At 53.0% G+C, this 19,379-nt stretch overlaps 5 protein-coding genes across 5 annotated transcripts; 2 read left to right on the top strand and 3 right to left on the bottom strand.

Annotated features, from left to right (window-relative positions):
• Window positions 1–304: 304 nt before the first annotated feature.
• Window positions 305–2,567, top strand: lcbA (serine C-palmitoyltransferase subunit lcbA). Its single transcript, XM_025645410.1, has 4 exons — window positions 305–768; window positions 856–1,366; window positions 1,438–1,929; window positions 1,991–2,567. The coding sequence occupies exons 1-4, from the start codon at window positions 440–442 to the stop codon at window positions 2,171–2,173; spliced, it is 1,515 nt and encodes a 504-aa protein (XP_025506068.1). The 5' UTR covers window positions 305–439; the 3' UTR covers window positions 2,174–2,567.
• A 63-nt stretch (window positions 2,568–2,630) lies between these two features.
• Window positions 2,631–4,307, top strand: scw4 (putative cell wall glucanase (Scw4)). Its single transcript, XM_025652754.1, has 2 exons — window positions 2,631–2,684; window positions 2,736–4,307. The coding sequence occupies exon 2, from the start codon at window positions 2,884–2,886 to the stop codon at window positions 4,078–4,080; it is 1,197 nt and encodes a 398-aa protein (XP_025506067.1). The 5' UTR covers window positions 2,631–2,684; window positions 2,736–2,883; the 3' UTR covers window positions 4,081–4,307.
• Window positions 4,308–4,607: 300 nt separating this feature from the next.
• On the bottom strand, window positions 4,608–7,677 carry BO66DRAFT_469953 (uncharacterized protein). Its single transcript, XM_025652753.1, has 7 exons — window positions 7,398–7,677; window positions 7,182–7,274; window positions 6,999–7,117; window positions 6,672–6,906; window positions 6,494–6,594; window positions 6,283–6,442; window positions 4,608–6,232 (listed from the first exon to the last, which is right to left on the bottom strand). The coding sequence occupies exons 1-7, from the start codon at window positions 7,441–7,443 to the stop codon at window positions 4,827–4,829; spliced, it is 2,160 nt and encodes a 719-aa protein (XP_025506066.1). The 5' UTR covers window positions 7,444–7,677; the 3' UTR covers window positions 4,608–4,826.
• Window positions 7,678–8,079: 402 nt separating this feature from the next.
• On the bottom strand, window positions 8,080–11,346 carry BO66DRAFT_41189 (class I alpha-mannosidase 1A). The gene is made up of 3 exons (XM_025649318.1): window positions 9,965–11,346; window positions 8,327–9,904; window positions 8,080–8,266 (listed from the first exon to the last, which is right to left on the bottom strand). Exons 1-3 carry the CDS (start codon window positions 10,954–10,956, stop codon window positions 8,230–8,232), a joined length of 2,607 nt encoding a protein of 868 aa, XP_025506065.1. The 5' UTR covers window positions 10,957–11,346; the 3' UTR covers window positions 8,080–8,229.
• A 2,175-nt stretch (window positions 11,347–13,521) lies between these two features.
• atgI (autophagy protein ATG9) lies at window positions 13,522–16,936 on the bottom strand. The gene is made up of 2 exons (XM_025650351.1): window positions 15,837–16,936; window positions 13,522–15,773 (listed from the first exon to the last, which is right to left on the bottom strand). The coding sequence occupies exons 1-2, from the start codon at window positions 16,571–16,573 to the stop codon at window positions 13,652–13,654; spliced, it is 2,859 nt and encodes a 952-aa protein (XP_025506064.1). The 5' UTR covers window positions 16,574–16,936; the 3' UTR covers window positions 13,522–13,651.
• Between the last annotated feature and the right edge of the window lie 2,443 nt (window positions 16,937–19,379).

Here is a 19,379-nt window from a genome sequence, read left to right as displayed (position 1 = left end):
TGGAGCTTTTCCCGTAGATGATGCTAGCTAGCAAGGAACAGCGGAAATGTAGTATCTTGTAGGGATTGCTTGGTCACATTGGCTGATTTAACTGGTCCTCTGCGATAGGGGCTTCCAAGTTGCATCATGGATGGATCAGTCTGGATTTAGTGAGCGTCGAGAAACGTTGTCACATGACTATTAAGTCCGGGCTGATAGGATGGCTGCCTGCAAGGAGCAGACGAAGTCACGTGCACGCGGCCTGGGTTGCCCGGAAGTTGGGAAGTGCCGCGTCGTTTCGACTTTCTGACCAAAGCTCCTCCATTACAGATCACACCTTGATTCCAATGCCATCCGTTCGACTATAGATTGCTGTTGTCGTCTTTCTTTCAGTTCTGGGATTTCCCCCACCGACAGCGTCTTCGTTCAGCGCCACGAGCGCCTCGCCAATTTCGAGACCATGGATATCCAGGAGACACAGCGGCTTCTTACGGAGTATCTCCATGAACTCGCTGCCTTGTTCCATCGGGTTCCCGGCTCCGCGATCTTCCTCCGCTATGTGAAGTCCAGCTATCAGAACGACCCGATCCGCTCGGCCGTGGAACTGTTCTTGTTCCTGTTCGCCGTTCGCTACCTTCTTGCGCCGAAGTATTCGACCAAGCCCGGTGTCGTCCAACTCTCGGAAGATGAGATTGATGACTTGGTCGACGAATGGACTCCGGAGCCGCTGGTCGGGAAGCCGACCCCCTTGGAGGCCATGGAAGTGGACAAGCGTACTGTCATCGTTGGGTAAGAGCCATTCCCTCGACTGTCCGACCTCAATGGGTTGGTCCACTGGTCCATCTGCTGACGCGAACGCGCGCGGGCCCTGTCCAGCCCCGTCGGCCCGAAATCCAAGCTCGCCAACGGCCGGACGGTCATGAACCTGGGCTCGTACAATTTCTACAACTTCAACACGAACGAATCCCTCAAGGAGAAGGCGATCCAGACCCTCCGCAACTACGGAGTCGGACCCTGTGGCCCGCGAGGCTTCTACGGTACCCAGGACGTGCACATGAAAACCGAAGCCGACGTCGCCTCGTTCCTCGGCACCGCGTCCTGCATAATCTACGCCCAGGCCTTCTCGACCATCTCCAGTGTGATCCCGGCTTTCTCGAAGCGCGGGGACATCATCGTGGCCGACAAAGGGGTCAGCTTTGCGATCCGCAAGGGTATCCAGATCTCGCGGAGTATTGTCCGGTGGTACGAGCACAATGACATGGAGGATTTGGAACGGGTTCTGGCCAAGGTGACCAAGGAGCAGGCGCGGAAGCCGCTCACCCGACGGTTCATCATCACTGAGGGTCTGTTCGAGTCGTACGGTGATATGGTTGACTTGCCTAAAATTGTATGTGCTTTCTCGGCCGAGCTGTGGTTGTCTGGGGGTCTTGTTTACTGACTGGACGCTTTCTTCTGAAGATTGAGCTGAAACTGAAGTACAAATTCCGCCTCATCCTCGACGAGACCTGGTCGTTTGGTGTTCTTGGACGCACCGGCCGTGGTGTGACGGAGCATCAGAACGTTGACGCGGCAGAAGTCGACATGATCGTGGGATCGCTGGCCGGCCCATTGATTGCTGGTGGAGGCTTCTGCGCGGGATCGGAGGAGATTGTGCACCACCAGCGGATCTCCGCGGCGGCCTACACGTTCTCAGCCGCGTTGCCTGCTCTGCTGTCGACCACCGCGAGTGCCACGATCAACATGCTGCAAAATAGCCCCGAGACGGTGACGCAGCTGCGGGAACACACCAAGGCCATGTGGGCGCAGTTGGACCCTCGCAGCGATTGGGTGTACTGCACCAGTGCCCCGGAGAATCCCATGATGATTCTGGTTCTCAAGCCCGAGGTGGTCCACGCGAAGAAGCTTTCTGAGGATGATCAACAATTCTTGCTGCAGGATATCGTTGACGAGGTAGGTGTTGTCTGTCTATGTCTTTTCGTCTGACCACGATGCTGACTTTAGGTGCTACCAGTGTCTTGCCAACGGCGTCCTTATCAGCCGCCTCAAGACTCTCCAGGACAACTTCGAGCCGAAGCAGGTGGTGGAGCCTGCTTTGAAGGTCTGTGTGACGATCGGCCTGACGCGAAAAGAGATCGAGAAAGCGGGGACGATCATCCGCCACGCAATTACGAAAGTCCTGAGCAAGAGGAAGTGATTCGTTTTTGTCTGTTTCTCCGGCTGCCGTAGGGACCTGGCCATGACGTTTAATGCTTCCATGATACGCCCTCTGTCCTTTCATCATCGTATTCTGCCCCAGCCTCATTATTTCCGGCCCTGTTGATAAAACCCACTGTCGAAGCACAGTTCCTGTACAGCATATTGCACCTAGATGCTAGGTGAAACGCTCCTGCACATGTCTTAATGGACGGTCGACACGCATCATTTTTACTGAGTGGTGATCGTCTTTGTTTCTCCTACTTCTTTGGCTACATTGGTACCGTGGATATTCTTAGAGACCATATTATTTAATACCACTTTTTCTTCTTTTCTCGGGGGTTTTCGGGCATGGTGGATGATGCAATTATAGGGAGATCCAGGGGTAAGTAATTGTGGCTTGACAATCCAGGGTAGGGCGGGGGGGGGGGAACCTTGATTATAAGGGGTTTGAAGTGTTGACATTCCGGGGATCGGTCAGTGGGTGAAGGGTGAAGGGTGAAGGGCTCAAGGTAGGAGTGATCCTGTACATTCCATAGGGAGAAATGCTCATTCTTGTATAGTGAATTCAATGGTGTCCCTGTTTCAGGAGACAGCCCTGGTCAGGGAACAATCATCTAGCTTTCCTTTTCTTTTTATCTTCTGACTGCCCAACTCAATGCACCATCCACCATCCACCGTGACAGCGGCGGACGACCAACACTGTGCAGGATGCAGTGGACGTGCAGTTGCAATTCCCATGCCCCCATCTTGTTGCTGCTGCTAGCGTTGCTGCTCCTTCTCAACAGCAACACCGTCTCCGCCCATCCACTCCGCCGCCGCCGCAGCAGCCCTAGCCCCAGCAGCAACAACAACAACAACTGGCTCCCCAACCCTTTAAGCCTGGGTCAAGATGCCACCGCAGCCCTAACCTGGCTCGACCACAGCGCCAACCAACTCAGCAACAACGTCGTCCACGGCCTCAACTCCGCCCTCCCTCCTGACCCCAACACTCTTCCCTCGCCTCCCTCACCTCCCCCACCCCCGTCCACCACCTCCCCCGACAAAAACTACGGCATCGCCTACTCCCCCTACACCGCAGAGGGGACCTGCAAACCCGCCGCGCAAATCACCCACGACCTGGCCCAGCTCACCGGCTACGCCCTCGTCCGCATCTACGGCACCGACTGCGACCAAACGCGCCTCGTCCTGTCCGCGGCCCGGGGCCTCGGCCTGCAGGTCTTCGCCGGCCTCTTCGACCTCCGCCACTTCCCCGACGATCTGGCGCTCATCATCGCCGCGGTCGGCGGCGACTGGGGCGCTATCCACACGGTCGCGATCGGGAACGAACTCCTCAACAGCGGCCAGAACACCGCCGCCGAGGTGGTGGGCGCCGTGCAGGCGGCGCGCGCCACGCTGCGTGCCGCCGGGTACCCCGGCCCCGTCGTCGCGGTCGACACGGTGGCGGCGCATCTGGCCAATCCCGCCGTGTGTGCGGCCAGTGATTATTGCGCGGCGAATTGTCATGCCTTCTTTGACGAGGAGGTCGAGGCCGCGGGCGCGGGGGCGTTTGTGAGGGGCCAGGTGGGCAAGTTACTCGAGATGATGGAGGGGGATGGGGATGGGGATGGGGCTGGTGATACGGGTCAACGCAAGAAGGTGGTTATCACGGAAAGCGGATGGCCGCATGCTGGCCAGCCGAATGGGAAGGCCGTGCCCTCGTTGGAGAATCAGCGCGCTGCGGTGCGGAGCTTGAGGGAGGCGTTTGCGCGGTCTGGTGCTGGTGCTGGTGCTGATGCTGACCCAAAGAATGGGGAAGAGGATGGCGAGGTAGGGCTGGTGCTGTTCTCCTCGTTCGATGATCTCTGGAAGGTGGATAATGGGTATACCTTTGGGGCGGAGAAGTTCTGGGGGATCCTGGGGCATTAACTCCCCCTGTTGGTCTTCATACCTACTCTGAGGGGATGAGGAAGGAAGGGTGATATCATGCTGGGTTTCATGATACTGTTTCTATTGCTTGCTCGATGTTTAGGGCTGCGTGTTTTCTCTGGTGTGTATGATATGATATGATTATGGTTGGTTGCTTGTGGAAGTCATGAGGAATGAGGACTGTATGTATAAGTTATGATATCTATCTCAAGTTTCCTCGCTTGAAGAATTGGGTTTTACTTGTCGTGGTCGATCTGCGGGATAGATCTAGTGTTTGTCATGCTTGGAGGAGGTGAGAGAAACGTCCGTTCATCCAAGTTGTAATGTGAGAGGGTACAGTACAGTACACATGTTTCGCACAGAATACCAAATAGTTACCGTACATACATCCCCTGCCCGGTGGAGTATACGTGTACGGTACCATACGACCTCATCAAACGAATGGATCCCGCTGACGACGCAGTGGAACTCGGCTTCCATCAGACGGGGCAGGCAATTCCATGTTGCTTCAGGACCAGACTGTTTTTCCGCAGTGGACAGTGCTTTGATCGTTGGTATTACTCTCTAGTCTAGAAGACAATAGATGCCGTTTCTGTCACCAACTTGAGCAGGTCAAGGTGAAGTGCACATGCTGAAAAGCTCACTACTAAATAGCTCATAGACAAATTAAACCTCAGAACGCGCCGATATGCCAATGCAAGATGATTCTCAAAAACAAGTATCAATTAGAAAAGAATGGGAGATCGTCACTTCCCCACAGACATGTTCTGCACCGCCTCCTCGACACTGACCGGACCACCGGACTTGATTCCTAAGGATGTGGGCGGCCCGACAGCTTGTTCCTGCTCATCGCACGCATACCCCTCGCTCAAATGAGTCGAGCCTTCATGCTCGGCAGGGGACTCCGGCCGATGCGAGGAATCCCCCGGAGTGAGTCTTTCCCGTCCCGAGCGACGGGCTCGGGGAGGTTCGGGTTTATGCCCATGTTTGGAATTGGAAACCATACTGACCAAGCTGCTCCCACCCCCCAGAGCGCTCACACTATTATGATGAAGCTGGGGAACGACTCGCGAGGGACTGGTGAGCGGTGTGCAGTGGCTGGAAACCGAGAGAGTGGCCATGCCGGGGACAGTGGCATGGGTCGACCGTCGCGGCGGAGGGACCGCCGGCGGGGGGTTGGAGGCGGACCGACGCGGGGCCCGAGGAATTGGCACTGCTAGGCTCGATGTGCTGGTGGAATTCCGCCGGTCGCCCGCTCCGCTGGCGACAGGCGGGGGTAGCGGACTCGTAGTCTGAATTTCCCGGTCCTCCGGAATTCTGTCTACGTGCTCATCATCTTCGGCCCTAGGACGGCCTCTCCAGCGCCGAGGATTCGGGGGAAGCGGTTTGATTTTCCCCCTGTTCGCCGACGGACTGAAAGGACGGTCCAAGTGAGCATTGTTTCGGCTCGGCGTGATCACGCCCGGTTTCTCGTGCTGCGATGCCACCTCCTGCACACTAAGCGACGATGACGAGGCCCGCTCGAGGTGCATCCCCAATCTCTGCGCCTGACTGAGCTTGCGATGCGCATTCAGCTTAGCAGAGCCCGTGCCAGCCTCATCATCGGCACGGGTTGGAGACAGATTCTCCGACGAGCTATCCACGGTACTCGTCGGGGAGAGTGTCTGGGACAGCTCCAGCGGTGCACCAAACTCGCCCTCAGGCGACTCGTCATTGCCATCGGAGGTTTTGAGGGGTGGCACCGTAGCCTTCTGAACCTCCGTCGACTCTTCCTCGCGGATCCAGTCGACGGCTGCGCATCGGAGAACCAGTCTTCTAGTTGTTTCATCTGCCTCGTTAAAATGCATGATTCTCTCTTGGTCCGCCTCGCTATGGAAGAGTTGACCATTGACCAAGATACTGAGCATCCGCTTGATGTCGTCACGTTTATAGTAAGGCGGCAGTCTGAGCTGCGTATGAGCGAGCAACGGATAAAGAACCCGGAGGTAGGTGTGTCGAAGGGCGGACGACTCTTCCGGCAGATCCAGCAAGTTTCGGATCAAAATGTCAACCAGGACATGCAGATCGTTCGTGTAGAAGTATTCGTAGGTGCTCGGAGTGGTGAAGATCAGGTATAGAAGCTTAAGCGTCAGGAGCTGGAGGGACGTTTCGCCTGTAGCATGTTAGAGCATTGGTCCGCACCCCACAACAAACACCACATACCTTCTCGATTGATTAGGAGGATTATATTCTCACCAAAGGTCTTGTACATATTTCCATACATGGACAAAACCTTGATGACTTTGTTGGTCAGGAAATTAATGGGTGACTGCTCGTCAACGGGATCGTGCGCCGAGATCATGAATTGCTCGTTAAGAACCAGCTGCCCGACAGTCATTAGCGATTTGCTTTCCACCTTGGACGCGACACTCACCAGAACGCGAATGACTGGATAATGATAAGGGTCGTTGACATCGTACGAGAGATCCTCGATGATGTCAAAGAGACCGCGAACAAAATCGTCGTCCACAAGAACTGCCATACACACAGACAGGGTCAACAATTCCGAACCGAGGCATGCTTTGGGAAAAGAAACGCCGGCGCAAACCCACCCAGATCCTCGATTTTCACCCGCTGTATCCGCGACATCTCATACATCAAGTCCATGAGAAGCCGATGCAGGCCCGCCGGCATGCTCTCATCCGCCGAACGGTTGCGGACCTGCAGCAGTTCCAGCAACCGCGGAAACGAACCTTCCTCGTTCATCATCCGAAAAGCCTCTTCATGTTGGCGACCGTCGAAAAGCAAGAGCGAGGCAATGAGATGAAGTGTAGCCGGGTCGTCGTCCTGGAAAAAAAAATCATGCCCCATGTCAGACGTCGTCACACAACCCCTCCCACACATTACATGAGGCAATGTGCGAACTCCTCGGGGCGTACCTGCAACAAACAATAGATCATCTGTCGTCGAACATAGTCCGCATGCGATGCAAAGATGCTGGATGCCAGGAGCTTGTACAAGCACCGGGTAACATCCAACTCGCCCTGAAGGTATTCATCTGTCGGTTGTCCTGCGTCAGCTGGACTGCATCCGTTCGTTTCGGACGATCGCCTGAGAAAAACCTTTATACTTCGTAGCCAGGCTCAGATATGATCGAAGCGCATTGTCGATATGGTCTTCCGAGGAGCAAGGGGCGGAAACGATCTCTTGGATTTCTGCGGACAAGGTCGCGCAACAAAATTAGTTCCGAATGAATTGAAGTAGCGAGCAGAGGGGTTTCGCAGTGTATTCTGAGCACGATCGGGCAATGGAGAAAGAAACAGACCGGTACTACTCACCGTCCCAGAATTGCTGCTCGTTCTCCAGGGTGACCTCAAACTCCATTTCCCACAGCTCAGTCGTCCTCGTCGGGCGTGGCGTGTCCCTGCACTCATCCCGTCTTGCGCCCGCAGCGAGGGAGTCGGATAAGGCGCTGCTCCAGCCAGGAAAGGGAGCACGAATGAGCGGAAGGAGGAGTTGGATAGAAGGTGAGGAGAGGGGAGGAGAAGAGAGGAGAGGAGAAGAGGTTGGGTGAAGAGAGGAGGAGAGGAGGAGAGGAGGAGAGGAGTTGGAGAAGAGATGGGAGTTGGAGCGGAGAGGGAACGCTGTCAATAATCAATTGAGAAGGCGGGCAGGCGGGACGTCATTCCCGTCCTTCCTCCCTTCGCTTCGCTTGTCCCCCGCCTCTCGTCTCATGGCCCCATCGTTGGTACTGATTACAGCCACTAGAAACAGCAAAGGGCCTACATCAATTTCCCTTTCCTCCCTTGTACCTTGTACAGAGACAGTGACATGTCTACCACTCCATTATCTACTTGATCCCGTACAATAGTACGACTATACAACACATCATCGTCCACAACAGCAGCAGCACCATTCACCATATATGAGCCTTTTATTTCCAAAGCCAGCTAAGAAATAACAGAGCCCATCCCACAAGAAAAGCGAAGGGGGACAAAACAGTAATAGGGAGGGCGAATGCATCAATAAACAACTCGTGCGTGGACTGGACCGTGGTATCTGTACTTTTACAAGCAAAAGCAGCAATGAAGGGAAGCAAAGAGCAAGAACGGGGGAGAATTAAGAATCAAGCAGGACGAACGCAAAATGCACATGCATACAAAGCCATTATTAGTTCGGGCGCCTCAAAGGATGCGCTTCGGTATTCCTGCGGTGTGTCCGTTAGCCAGGGCACTTGATGGGGTTCACAACAAGAGGAAAGACTTACAGTACATAGTCGTCAAGACTGACGACGGTCGGATCACTGAAAAGAAGGTAGAAGTACTTCAGCGTCTCCGCGAGCCAGAATGACTGCATCTCGTCCAACATCTCGGGAGTTGTGACGGTGACGTCGTCGATTGCTGAGTTGGCGAACTCCGTCCGAGTGTACTTCGAGACGGCTTGAAACATCTCCCAACCCTTCTTCCGCCACGACTCGTCGCCAGTCAGACGGTACATGATGAATACCGACTCGATAGCCTCAGGTCGCAGCAAATACTTGCGATTGATGAGCTTCGTCACCCCGGGAGGAAGGCGCTCATTACTGATACGTGTCGCCACGTACTCCTCGTGCGAGGGCACCTTCTCTTCTTCCTCTTCAGGAGGCTGCTCGGGTTCCGGCTTCTTCGGTGTGGCCTCGTCTTCCAAACCAATGACGTGCCAGTTACCGCGCTCGCGCTTCCCCAGTAGAGTCTTCTTCTTCTTCAAGTCAGCTACCTCAGCCTCGGCTTGCATTGCAGCCGCTGCCTCCTCCTTCTCCTTCTGCTCTTTCCGCTCCTGCGCCTTGGCGAAACGCTCCAGCATGTCAGGATCCAAAGCAGTGTGATAGGTCGACTCGTCCCATTCACAAGGCTGGCCTTTTTTGCACGGAACCAGGGAGAATTCTTCGGGCATGATACCACTCTTGGTAGATTGGTACGCCCACACACAGCCGTCAGTCAATTGCTTAGCCAGGTCCATATCTCCTTCCAAGCCGAAGAGTTTGGCTCCAATGCCAACCATTCCACCAAGAAAGCATGACAAATGATCCCCTTTGTATTCCATGACCGTGGGGCCTGGCTTATTCTTGGGGATGATCGCTGTGCTCAGAAAGCGGACGTCCCAGCCGCCCTTGATCATAGGCTGGAAGACCAGATGTTGACGGATTGTGTTCATAGCTTTCTCGTACATGGAGCGGTACTGATCATTGAGACCGCCCAAAAGCATATACTCCTTGGGCAGATACTCATATGTAGAGTCGGCAAGAGCTCCAAGGCTGTACTTCTCTTTGTCAATGGTGGCTGTGTCCAATCCCCCGGTGCACTGCGCTTCGGGGGCGCTCAGAGCTGCGCCACCGGGACCTTGCGCCACAGCTCCAGGGTACTCTGCAAGCTGAGCATCTTCGTGAAGAGACCGCGCATCGCGGGGTTTGAAGTAGTCCTGGTAGCTCTTCGCGTCGGTCGGGGCCGGCTTGGTAGGATGCGGCTTGGAAGAATGAGCACTCGTGGTAGTCACAGGGAGCCGGTCGCGCGCATACTCCTGCTCGAGGCGAGCTTTGGTGAGTTCCTTAGTATTGGCATTGATATTGGCATTGGCATTGGCATTGGCGTTCTTGCGGCACCCCGAGGCGTCCAACTTCACGGGCCACAAGCCGGGATATTGGGTCTGATCTTGAAGCTTCTCTAACTCGTTGGTAATGCGCGCAACAGCATCATAGTATTTGTTCTCTTTGGTCAACTGCGCCAGACGTGTGAATTCCACTGAGAGCGAGCCGAGTTCAGCTAGAATGGCCTTCTTATCGGCGTGATGGGGTCTGGTCAAGTGAGATCTGTAACATGTACTTGTTAGGGGTTATGCAATTATTCGAGGACGGACGAAATTGACTTACGGGGTCCACTTGTACATAAGCGAAGGCATGCGGTTGGGGGTGTCAAAGGCTCCCATCAGAATCTCGGCCAGTTCCACGGCTTTCGCCAACAGGACATCATATTTGTGACCCGAAACATCGTAAGCACTAATCAACCCACCCAGGTAGCGAATGACAGTTTCAAAAAGGGGAATTTCGTTCCTCTTGGAGGTGGTAGTGAAGTCAATCGTCTTGACATAGTCGACTGCTATGGAGAACTCCTCTTTCAGATCCATCAGCCAGAGAGTATCCAACGAATCCACCAGCGTAGCACCCCAGCCATTGAACGGATCTCGGAATCCACCCCGCAGAGGCTTGATCTCATCGTGTCCCATGGCGGAGGTCTTGTACCCAGTCCAGGCGCGCTCAAAGACCTCCTTGATTTCCGACAAGCGTTCTAGGCGTGTCATTTTATCGGCCGAGGTTTCGTCTTTGAAATCTGCCTGCAGCTTCGGGATCGGCTTGGGCTGACCTGATGGCAGCTGGATCATGTCCTCGCTCCGAATCGGGAAGAGCTCGGGCAGCTTCTGCCAATGTGGGCGTGTCCATGTTGCGGCGGGTGTTTCGACTCCCAATTTGCCTTGGCCCTTGACTGGAGCTCCAAGTCCAGTGGTTTTCCGGTTGTCCCCGTCCTTCTCGGTGGCAGGCTCCTCGGATGGCTGGGGGGATTCGGCTGAGGTCGAGGGGGGACCCTCTACGGCCACATCAGGTGAAGTGTCCTTGGATTCTTCGGTAGAGAATTGCTCGGGGTTGTAGTCATGGGCGGACGGAGGAGAGGCCGGAGATTGAGGGGCGGCTTGCTCAGGAACGGCGGGTGGGTTCGGGGCTGAGGCCCCCGGTCGACGATCGGCGGGCGGCGATGCACGCCAACTAGCAGAGGATTGTTCTCGTGAACCGGCGAAATGAACAAGAGCTAGAACAAAGATGGCCGCAAATACCAGGAGAACCCGGTATCGCCGGGCTCGGAACATCATCGAAGAAGGTGATCGATGGGGAGGGGATGAAGGTACGAGGCAGCACGAAGACGCCCCGGAACGAGGGAGGGGCGAGGGGGAAAGGGGAGGGAATCCTCAACGTGAGGAACGAAAGGTGAAAGAGTAAGCGGAAACGAATGAAGAGAAAAGGAAAAGATTGAAATGAGTAGGAACCCCCAAATGAGATGGTCAGAGAGACTAAAGAAAGAAGAAAGAGGGGGAAATACGAGCAGAAAGATCACGCGGTTCCCGGGGGAGAAAGGGAAAATGTCTTGGACCTGCAGGAGGTAGAAATCCGCGTGAGAAAAGAGTGAAGCGGAAGACAATTCAGAAGATGCTGGTAATGGGAATACTAGTCAAGAATCACTAGTCCCAAGGATCACAAACAGGGTGGAAGAAAATGATATGATGTGTAGGGCGGTAATCGCAAACGACAGACAAGAGTCAACATGAAGAGACTCCCGGAGGAAAGAAGGAATGAGTGGAGGTTGGTGAATGAATCAATCGATCAAACCATCAAACAATCTATTTAGAGAAACGACTGACGGAAGAGATGGGGGGAAGGGGAATAGTGAAAGAATGGAGGACAGTGAAGCCTCTATTCAAACATGATTAGTAGTAAGTTGGTAGTAGTAGTATTGAGTTTGAAAGGTGGGAAAGAAGGGAAAGAGAAGATGAGACAGTCTGAAGGAAACCACCAAGACCAGTGACCACCACAAACAGCAGTCAGTTCTGTTCTTAGATTAGTTTAGTATCTAGTTCGGTAGTTTCTGAGCAGATTTTAATCATCATAAGTGGTATGAGTACTCATAACAGAGGGCAAAGAGAATGGACAACAACCCCGATCAGGAGTAGGAGCAGAGAGGAACGGGAAGGAAACACAGACACTGAGGATAAGAAGTGTACAGTACAAACTCAAAGAGGAAGAGAGCGGAGGTCGGAGCAAGCCTGAAAAAAAGGACCGCAGGGCCAGACCATTGGGAAGGCGGTTAATTCGCTGGCCTCACGCACTGGCTCAATGCATTCTCCAGCCTACGGTGGAACCGCCGTGGAGAAAGCACCCACTTGGGTGTCGCAAGACTTCCAACCCGTGGAAATAATCTAAAGATTATTTAATATTTAATTAAATAGTCCTGACCTAGTCCAACTACCGTACTCCGGAGTAGACTAAACTTACCGCAGACTACGGAGTACACAGGAATTCTGCAGTTTCTGATTGATCCCGGATATGAAATCTTCAAGGCACCTCCCACCTCTCGTAATGCCAACCCGGATCAGTCCGGCTCTTAGGGCAAGGATCAAGAAATACTCCGACTTGATGCAGTCGAACTGGGGATTGTCTGAACGTCGATAGTTCATGTTTCTTCATTATGGAACGAAGGTTAAATTAGAAACAGCTGAGGCTGGAGAAGAGGGGAGAGAGACAGACACAGAGAGCAGGCCGAGAAGAACCCCGGATTCGCGAGAAGGAGGATCAGCTAGTCGGATGGACCTGATAGAATGCGCCATCGATGGCTCCAGACTTCCCGATGGAGTCCAGAGGAATTAATCATACTTCTACTCCGTACTACGTACTGATAATACATGTGCATAGTAACGATTATCTCGGCTTTCCCTTACCGTCTTCCATGGTTATGCTACCGCACTGTTTGTTCTGTTCAGGAGCATGGTCCTTTACCCACTCCGTCCACAGTATTCTCTTAGTATCCAGTATGATATTGCCCAACGGACCACATCTCCGTGGCCAAACCATCTAGACTAGCCAAACTAACTCAATGGCTGCCAGCCATCATCTGACTGCAGGGTGCATGATCCAGGGGGGTAAGGGAACAGCCACCAGGAAGGTTTAGGAAGAGGGGCCCGTCCCGGCGGTTACTAAAAATAACATAAACATACAGTACTGTACAATTTCCCCCCTCCAGGCTCCGTTCCCCTGCTCCAAATTCCGAAGCGAAAGTCCCACACCTAATAAGGAAGTATTCGATGTCTTCCTCCTTCTAATATCCTTGGCCTTCTTGGTCTTGGTCTTGGTCTTGGTCTCCCCGTCTCGAGCTGCTGCATATACTGCCAATTAACAATGCCATTCCTATCCGGGGAGGTGCTTAGATGAACTCACTAATATTGATGAAGGGCGGCATAGATAACAGTCACGGGATTACTATAACAACGGGGTCAACATAGTGTCTGACCCAGTATACAGTACAGTAACTACATGGTCGAATGCTAAGTAGAAGGACTGTGGTCTCTGTAAGAAACCAGTAGACAGACCCTTCAGACCATATCCACTCAAGGTACCGTCGAGATGAAGCATAAGACCCTGGCGGATACTCAATTTGCCCTTCGAAACAAAAATCCCCGAAGATGAAACAGCCGAGAGTGAAGACCTGACCCAAAGTGGCGGGTTGAGACAGATGTGGGAGTGGCTTTCCACCTTTTTGCTCCTTCTGGTGGCGGATGATTACCGAAGGTTGAGCCTGATGATAGTGCAAAATTTCTATTTCGGGCCTCCAGGAGAACACACTCGTTACAGAACACAGTGACTACGGATAGTATACGCCTGAAAATCTCATCTCTATCATTATACTCGTGACCATCTATCTGGGAGGTGACCCGGGAGGCTCACAGAGCCGGAAGTCTCCGGAATTCGCTCATATTCACATCTTGACGGACTGACACTGTCTGCAGGAGAGGGATCCTATAACCCAACAGTCGTGCGCCCCCGATTGTCCTTGCTCACTTGTTGGAAGCGTTGAATCAGCCCCAAGACCCCAGCGCCCCCAGCAAGCGCATCCACATTCTCTCCGCCTTCTCTCTCCTCACCATCCTCGTCCCTCTCGTCTACCAAATTCATGCGCCACGATTCGCCCAAATTGCTGTCGCTCGTTCCAATGCCTGCCCCGCTCGACCCCGAAGCTACATGCGGTGAAGCTCTGACTCCAACGCCACGAGCCTGCGTAGATGGCCCATCCTCATCAGCGATCGGGTCAGAAATGGTACGCGACGGTCGGGATGGACGGTAGCGAGAGTACGCTGATGCACGATGAGTGGTGCGGAACCCGGACGCAGACGGTTGGTGATGCGGATCGAGGAGCATCGACGGGGCGGGGGACGTGTGATCGCCTAAGCCCGGAGGGCCGAACCGAGGAGCGCCAAAAGCAGACTGTTGGCCCATCATCCCGCCAGCCAAACCAGGCCTTGCCAGCGTTCCATCCAGTCGCTCACCATAAGTGCCCATCTCGATAGCCGAGGGTGACCCGAGGGTTGGAAACGTGGGCGGCGGATGAAACTGTCGCTTGTTGGATGGACGTGGATTTGCCCCATAATTATCCAAGAACCCATAGTAAGAAGCCAACATCTTGCCGTCCTTGGTGGAAAAGTAATCGGCCCGCAGGTCCTGCCGTGCGGGATCTCGTCGACCAGGGTCCGCTTGGGAGATGACGTTGGTGCCCTTCTTGAAATCGAACACAGCAAAGGAGCACAGGTAACCCATGCCATCGACATGAACGGTAAACTCCCGAAAGAAATCGATAAGACGGTCGCTACATTTGGGCAGACTGAACCACAGGATGAAAGGCGTGAAGATCATGCTCATGATTTCCTCCAAAAAGATCACAATCTTCATCTGATATAAGGTGGCGAAATCCTTCCGAACATCGTCGCTATGCAATCGTCCTTTCCAATGGCCCGGAAAGTAATGGGTGAAGTTGATCACCTCTAGTAGCGCGTACTCGGGATCAAACACGTTCGTCTCCTCGGGCACCATACCCTGGGCGACCGCCCAAACAGATCCAAAAACACCCAGGTAGAACAGGACAGTGCGATCGGGAGTAATCTCAAACCCCAAGAACAGCTCCGGGTCTACGACGGACGCTAGAGCCAGCACAGATGCCAGCGCACCAGAGACGAAGGCAACAAATCCAGCAACCTGGACGGTCTTATCCTTGGGGAACTGATCCACATAGCGGCTGGCGAATGGGTAGGACATATTCGTGCGACGCTCGAAAAGGTGCCAGAGCTCGTTGAACTCCCGGAACTTCCATTCCGCCAACGGGGTATATTGACGCGACCCAATCTGGGACGGATTCTTTTTGTACTCATTAAAGTAGCGAAAGAAATAATGAGTCATGAAGTAGACAACAATGAAAGGAGCTGCGAAGATGTTCATGATGCCGGCAAAGATAAATCGGCGGCGCAGGCCGTCACTCAACGCTCGTCGGTGGGTATCTTTTAGAAACAATGTTCGAACTTGGCCCTGCTCGTTGAAAACATAGTCCATTACGCACAGATTGATGTTCCATTCTAACGTCCGTGAGAATAGTTGCCGGTTCCGCAAGAACGGGACTGGAAGTGTGAGGTCAAGTATATCCTTATTGACCAGAGCTATTAAGTAGTTTTCTTTCCGCATCAGTCGGTTCGCGATATCATGAGCATCCATTCGTTGCTTGGATTGGCTCCCCATGAATTTGCGGTTTTTGGCAGAAACAGCGCCGGCCGTCGCTGGGTTAGAGTCTCGTAAGGTCATCAGGCGGCTGACCACTTCCTGCCAGGATATCGTTTGAATCTCGGGATCGGCAATGCCGAGCAAATAATGGTAGAAGTCATGCATATGCTTGAGTCTTCGGATATCAATGATATACTGAAAGGACTTGCCAATCCAGAACAGCGAGAGTAACCACAGCAGGAAAGTAGAAGAGAACGACATCTTTTTGGTGCATTGCTGGATATAAATGTCATCTAACGTTCTGCTACCGCGTACACTGCGATAGTCGATGCAATTCGTTAGAAAGATGCTGAAACCTACAACAAATGCGAATGTCCTATATTTGGTCAGCAGCTGTCTTGAATTCATCGCGATAAGCCGCAAAGCAATGAGAGCGTACAGGAGGCTTAAAGCTCGGTTCAGTAAAATCGACCAAATCCCATTTCCGAGATAGTACGTGTAGACTTCCTTCAGAAAATTGTCTAGATTCTCCACATTCGCCCACATCCACATTGCTTTCACTTTCGGATCTACTGTGGCCAGATCTGGGTATCCAGCTGACCACAAAGCTCCATGGTGGCGTTTCCCAGGAGCACTATGCACTGGTAATTGTCCCCGGGCTGTCTCCCACCGCGTTTGGTCCCTATGTGAGGATGGTCGAGCGTGAGGACCATGACCGCGGAGATTATGAGAGGGTGGGGGAGGAGGAAGTTTTGATTTGAGATCGTCTTCATCCTCCTGGTCCCCTTCCACGAGGAGGGAAGCCGGAACCTCATCATCACTGTCCTCGAGTTTATGTTGGGGCGATAGTGCCTGCGGTCGCCGTAAGCGACTGGATCTCCGGGTTCGCGATACACTCTTCATGGGTGCCTTCCCGGCGGCTTTCGCGCTTTGAGGAACCTGAGGGGCCAAAAAGGGATCGCCCGGGCCTGGGGATTCATCCCTCTCGGCATCTGCTAGGGCTTCCTCCAGTTCGCCATCACTGAAATGACCCAGATGTTCATCCTCCAGGGCTAACCCTGCACGCTCCTCAATATCCGAGGTGTCTGAATGAGAATCGTGCTGTCGGATGGTCTCATACACTGACGGCGATCCATGCGGAGGAAGGAAACGGGACAAGATATTTGATGTCATCATCTTGGGCTAGAGCTCTCGACTTGATGCATGGACTATAGACACATCAGTAGCTGGAAGCGGCCATCAAGCCGGGTCCATAGATAGCCCCAGAGTTTTGCCGAATATGAGACAGCTCTGGTATACTCTAGGTACGCGATGGTGTTTTGGGGGTCAAATGGCGGAACGTAATCGGGCAATCGGTCCTCTGGGACCGATAAGAGAAAGCCTACCAAGCAAGACCTGATGCCTGGCCAATTTCAAGAAAGCAAGTACTAGAAACAATCATGTAATAGCAGACAGGGTGGAGCTATTGACTTTTGGAAATGAAGCAGGTCGGTTGACGCGGTCAAGGTCAGGAGTGCCAAAGAAGCTGGTGACCGGCTGCCCTCGTGATAAGCCGCGATGATGCAGGCGGTCACCAAACGGGAAAGATGCTGGTGCCTCAGGCGTCAGGACGAGCAGTCGCATCATGTGATTTATCGGGGAGTGTTCATAGCTATCATGTGATACAGACAGCGATGACAAAGCGGGCGAGTGCTGACAACAGGGCACGAGTCAGTGATTTCTTACTCCAATGGTCACGGGATGAACCGCCAACGAGGACCACTGATTGGCTTCAGCGCCTGCGATCCTGCCATGACCGCTTAGCTGGCTCGTGCGGGGGTGGACGACCGAGACTCGGTCGACTCGAGTCAGGTCTGTGGTACGGAGTGCCTTTCCTGCTGTTCTCGAAAATCACTACTAACGATCATCATGGTGTCCAGCGTGCCAGTGGTCTAGGCCGGGATTCGGCTCGAACTGAAGAGAACACAACCGGTGACAAGCAAGCAAGCCGCGTTCTTCGCAATCCTCGTGAACAGTCCTTCGCTTAAACCATAACGGGTCACTACATACTCTTGTAGTGCACTTTTATGAGAATTTCTGCACCCCATTGAATGATAAGAAAACCCTGGTGATCAACTGGTTCCGAGAGCTCCACACTCAGTGAAATGACCTCTGGCCCTTCTCGGGTCAAGGCTGGACTACGGACGGGGAGACCCATGGACGCGTTCTGCCATGTTCACTATCTTCCCCAAGCCGAGCTGTTGACAATTCTTACACGCACCACACACACACACACACTCTCTCTCTCTCCCTCCTCTCACCCTTTTTTCTGCCAACTTCTACCGTCAATATTTGTCAAGCCAACCAGGGACCAGCGAAGGCCAATGGAAGAATGGGAAGGCTGTCGTCCCATGGGGAAAAGCCACACCGCGCCCAAGATATCGACTGAACCACTCAGGCCGCGGTGCCTACAGTAGTGCCAACACCTCTACTACGGAGGAGCGCATTCTACGCTTTCTAGACGTAACGCAATCACTAGCATGGCCCGCAGGGTAGGCGGGCAATGATCAAGTCCTGCACACGGATGACGGGCGAAAGACTTTGGAAGCTGCCATTGGGCCACGCCAACACCGAATATATTACTTGCTTTAAGGGAGGCGGGAAGAATCCCAGTGGCGATTATCGTTAGTTTCTCGGATCTGACCGCCGCACCCTGTTGGTCCGGTTCTGGAATAATGAATTAGTCCTCAGACCGTTCCCTCCTTCTACTCTATTCCGTACTACTGCCAGTGGTGGACGCCGTACGGAGGTACCATATTCCCGGTGCATCAGAGTGGACATCCACTTCGTGGAGACCATTGAGATTGGTGAAATTGGAAGGAAGGTAGAGGATTGAGGCTGAAGAGAATGCGAGAGAAGGCGAAGGAGAGAATGAGCAGCAAACGATTATGTGCCTTGAGGTTTGCTACTAACATTTCGGGTTTGTTCTGAAATTCCATGATTCGGCAATGGTTGGGGAAACGATTCGTCAGGGGGAAGGGGTGGAAACACACCGCACCGCAGCAACAAGAGTTCGAACAGAGCAAGAAAAAAAAAGTCTCCATCCATATCAGTGGTGGTATAACTTATAGACGGGATGAGGATTCTAGGTCCGGAGTACTGTACAGTACTACTACATAGTAACTCCTTTCGACAGGTTTCAATGCCGTCTACGACAGTATGTTCTCCATAGACCGACCATCGCCCGGGTGGTGTCCGGTAGTTAGTCAAAATGATACCTTACCTACTTAGTAGCCTACTGGCCATAAAGGACAATCACAATAATGTCGAAGCCCACAATCAATCCATAACCACATCAATAGTGGATCTCAGCCTCATGACTTGGGCCCGAGATTTTTCCTTTGCTCCATTCATTCTCCTTCCCATTATAGACAGCTATACGGAGTTGTGTGCAGTGCTCCGTGGTGAGCTGGTAGCTATCAGCAGTGTGATCAGGCCATGAAGTTGCTTTGACCATAACAATTAATGTGCCAGGGAGAGAATAGCGAACCGATAGAGTATTCTGTACATACGTAGGAAGTAGAATAATATCATCTGGGAAATCATTACACATACTTCTCTATCTACTCTACCTACCTAGGTACTCATAATAATGGGGAGTGAGGATAATGCGTCAGCCAGCCAATGAGTGGCAGTTGCAGTTGAAGTGTTCCCTCAGGCTTCTCTTCGTCTTCCGAAACGCCTAAACTAAGATTCCCCCTGCATCTTGGCCGATTGGCATGTCTCCCTCTCCTTCTTCACCACCGTCCATCGCCATCGTCGCGTTATTGCTACAGTATCTCAACTGATTCTTATACCGTCCAGCTCAGTAACCCTACCCTGGGTGAAACGAGACTGCAGTAAGTACTGGTACCTTTTTTTTTTTTTTTTTTTTTGGTCTCTCTGGTGTCTCTCCCTCTCCGTTCAATTTCTTGCTTGCTTCTTCTCTTTATTGTTTCCTTCT

Source organism: Aspergillus aculeatinus (assembly GCF_003184765.1).
Source record: "Aspergillus aculeatinus CBS 121060 unplaced genomic scaffold BO66scaffold_13, whole genome shotgun sequence".
NCBI lineage: Eukaryota > Fungi > Ascomycota > Eurotiomycetes > Eurotiales > Aspergillaceae > Aspergillus > Aspergillus aculeatinus.
The sequence above is the reverse complement of the archived record's forward strand: the minus strand, read 5'-3'. Positions and strand labels throughout refer to the sequence as shown.

Coding starts and splice junctions, on each gene's coding strand:
- lcbA (XM_025645410.1), top strand. CDS start 440: ATGGATATCCAGGAGACACAGCGGCTTCTTACGGAGTATCTCCATGAA. Junction 769..855: donor AAGCGTACTGTCATCGTTGG/GTAAGAGCCATT, acceptor GGCCCTGTCCAG/CCCCGTCGGCCCGAAATCCA. Junction 1,367..1,437: donor TGGTTGACTTGCCTAAAATT/GTATGTGCTTTC, acceptor TTTCTTCTGAAG/ATTGAGCTGAAACTGAAGTA.
- scw4 (XM_025652754.1), top strand. CDS start 2,884: ATGCAGTGGACGTGCAGTTGCAATTCCCATGCCCCCATCTTGTTGCTG.
- BO66DRAFT_41189 (XM_025649318.1), bottom strand. CDS start 10,956: ATGATGTTCCGAGCCCGGCGATACCGGGTTCTCCTGGTATTTGCGGCC. Junction 9,905..9,964: donor CTTATGTACAAGTGGACCCC/GTAAGTCAATTT, acceptor TACATGTTACAG/ATCTCACTTGACCAGACCCC. Junction 8,267..8,326: donor AGTCTTGACGACTATGTACT/GTAAGTCTTTCC, acceptor GACACACCGCAG/GAATACCGAAGCGCATCCTT.
- atgI (XM_025650351.1), bottom strand. CDS start 16,573: ATGATGACATCAAATATCTTGTCCCGTTTCCTTCCTCCGCATGGATCG. Junction 15,774..15,836: donor AACCGAGCTTTAAGCCTCCT/GTACGCTCTCAT, acceptor GACCAAATATAG/GACATTCGCATTTGTTGTAG.
- BO66DRAFT_469953 (XM_025652753.1), bottom strand. CDS start 7,443: ATGGAGTTTGAGGTCACCCTGGAGAACGAGCAGCAATTCTGGGACG. Junction 7,275..7,397: donor CGAGCAGCAATTCTGGGACG/GTGAGTAGTACC, acceptor CCTTGTCCGCAG/AAATCCAAGAGATCGTTTCC. Junction 6,595..6,671: donor GGTGAAAATCGAGGATCTGG/GTGGGTTTGCGC, acceptor TGTGTATGGCAG/TTCTTGTGGACGACGATTTT.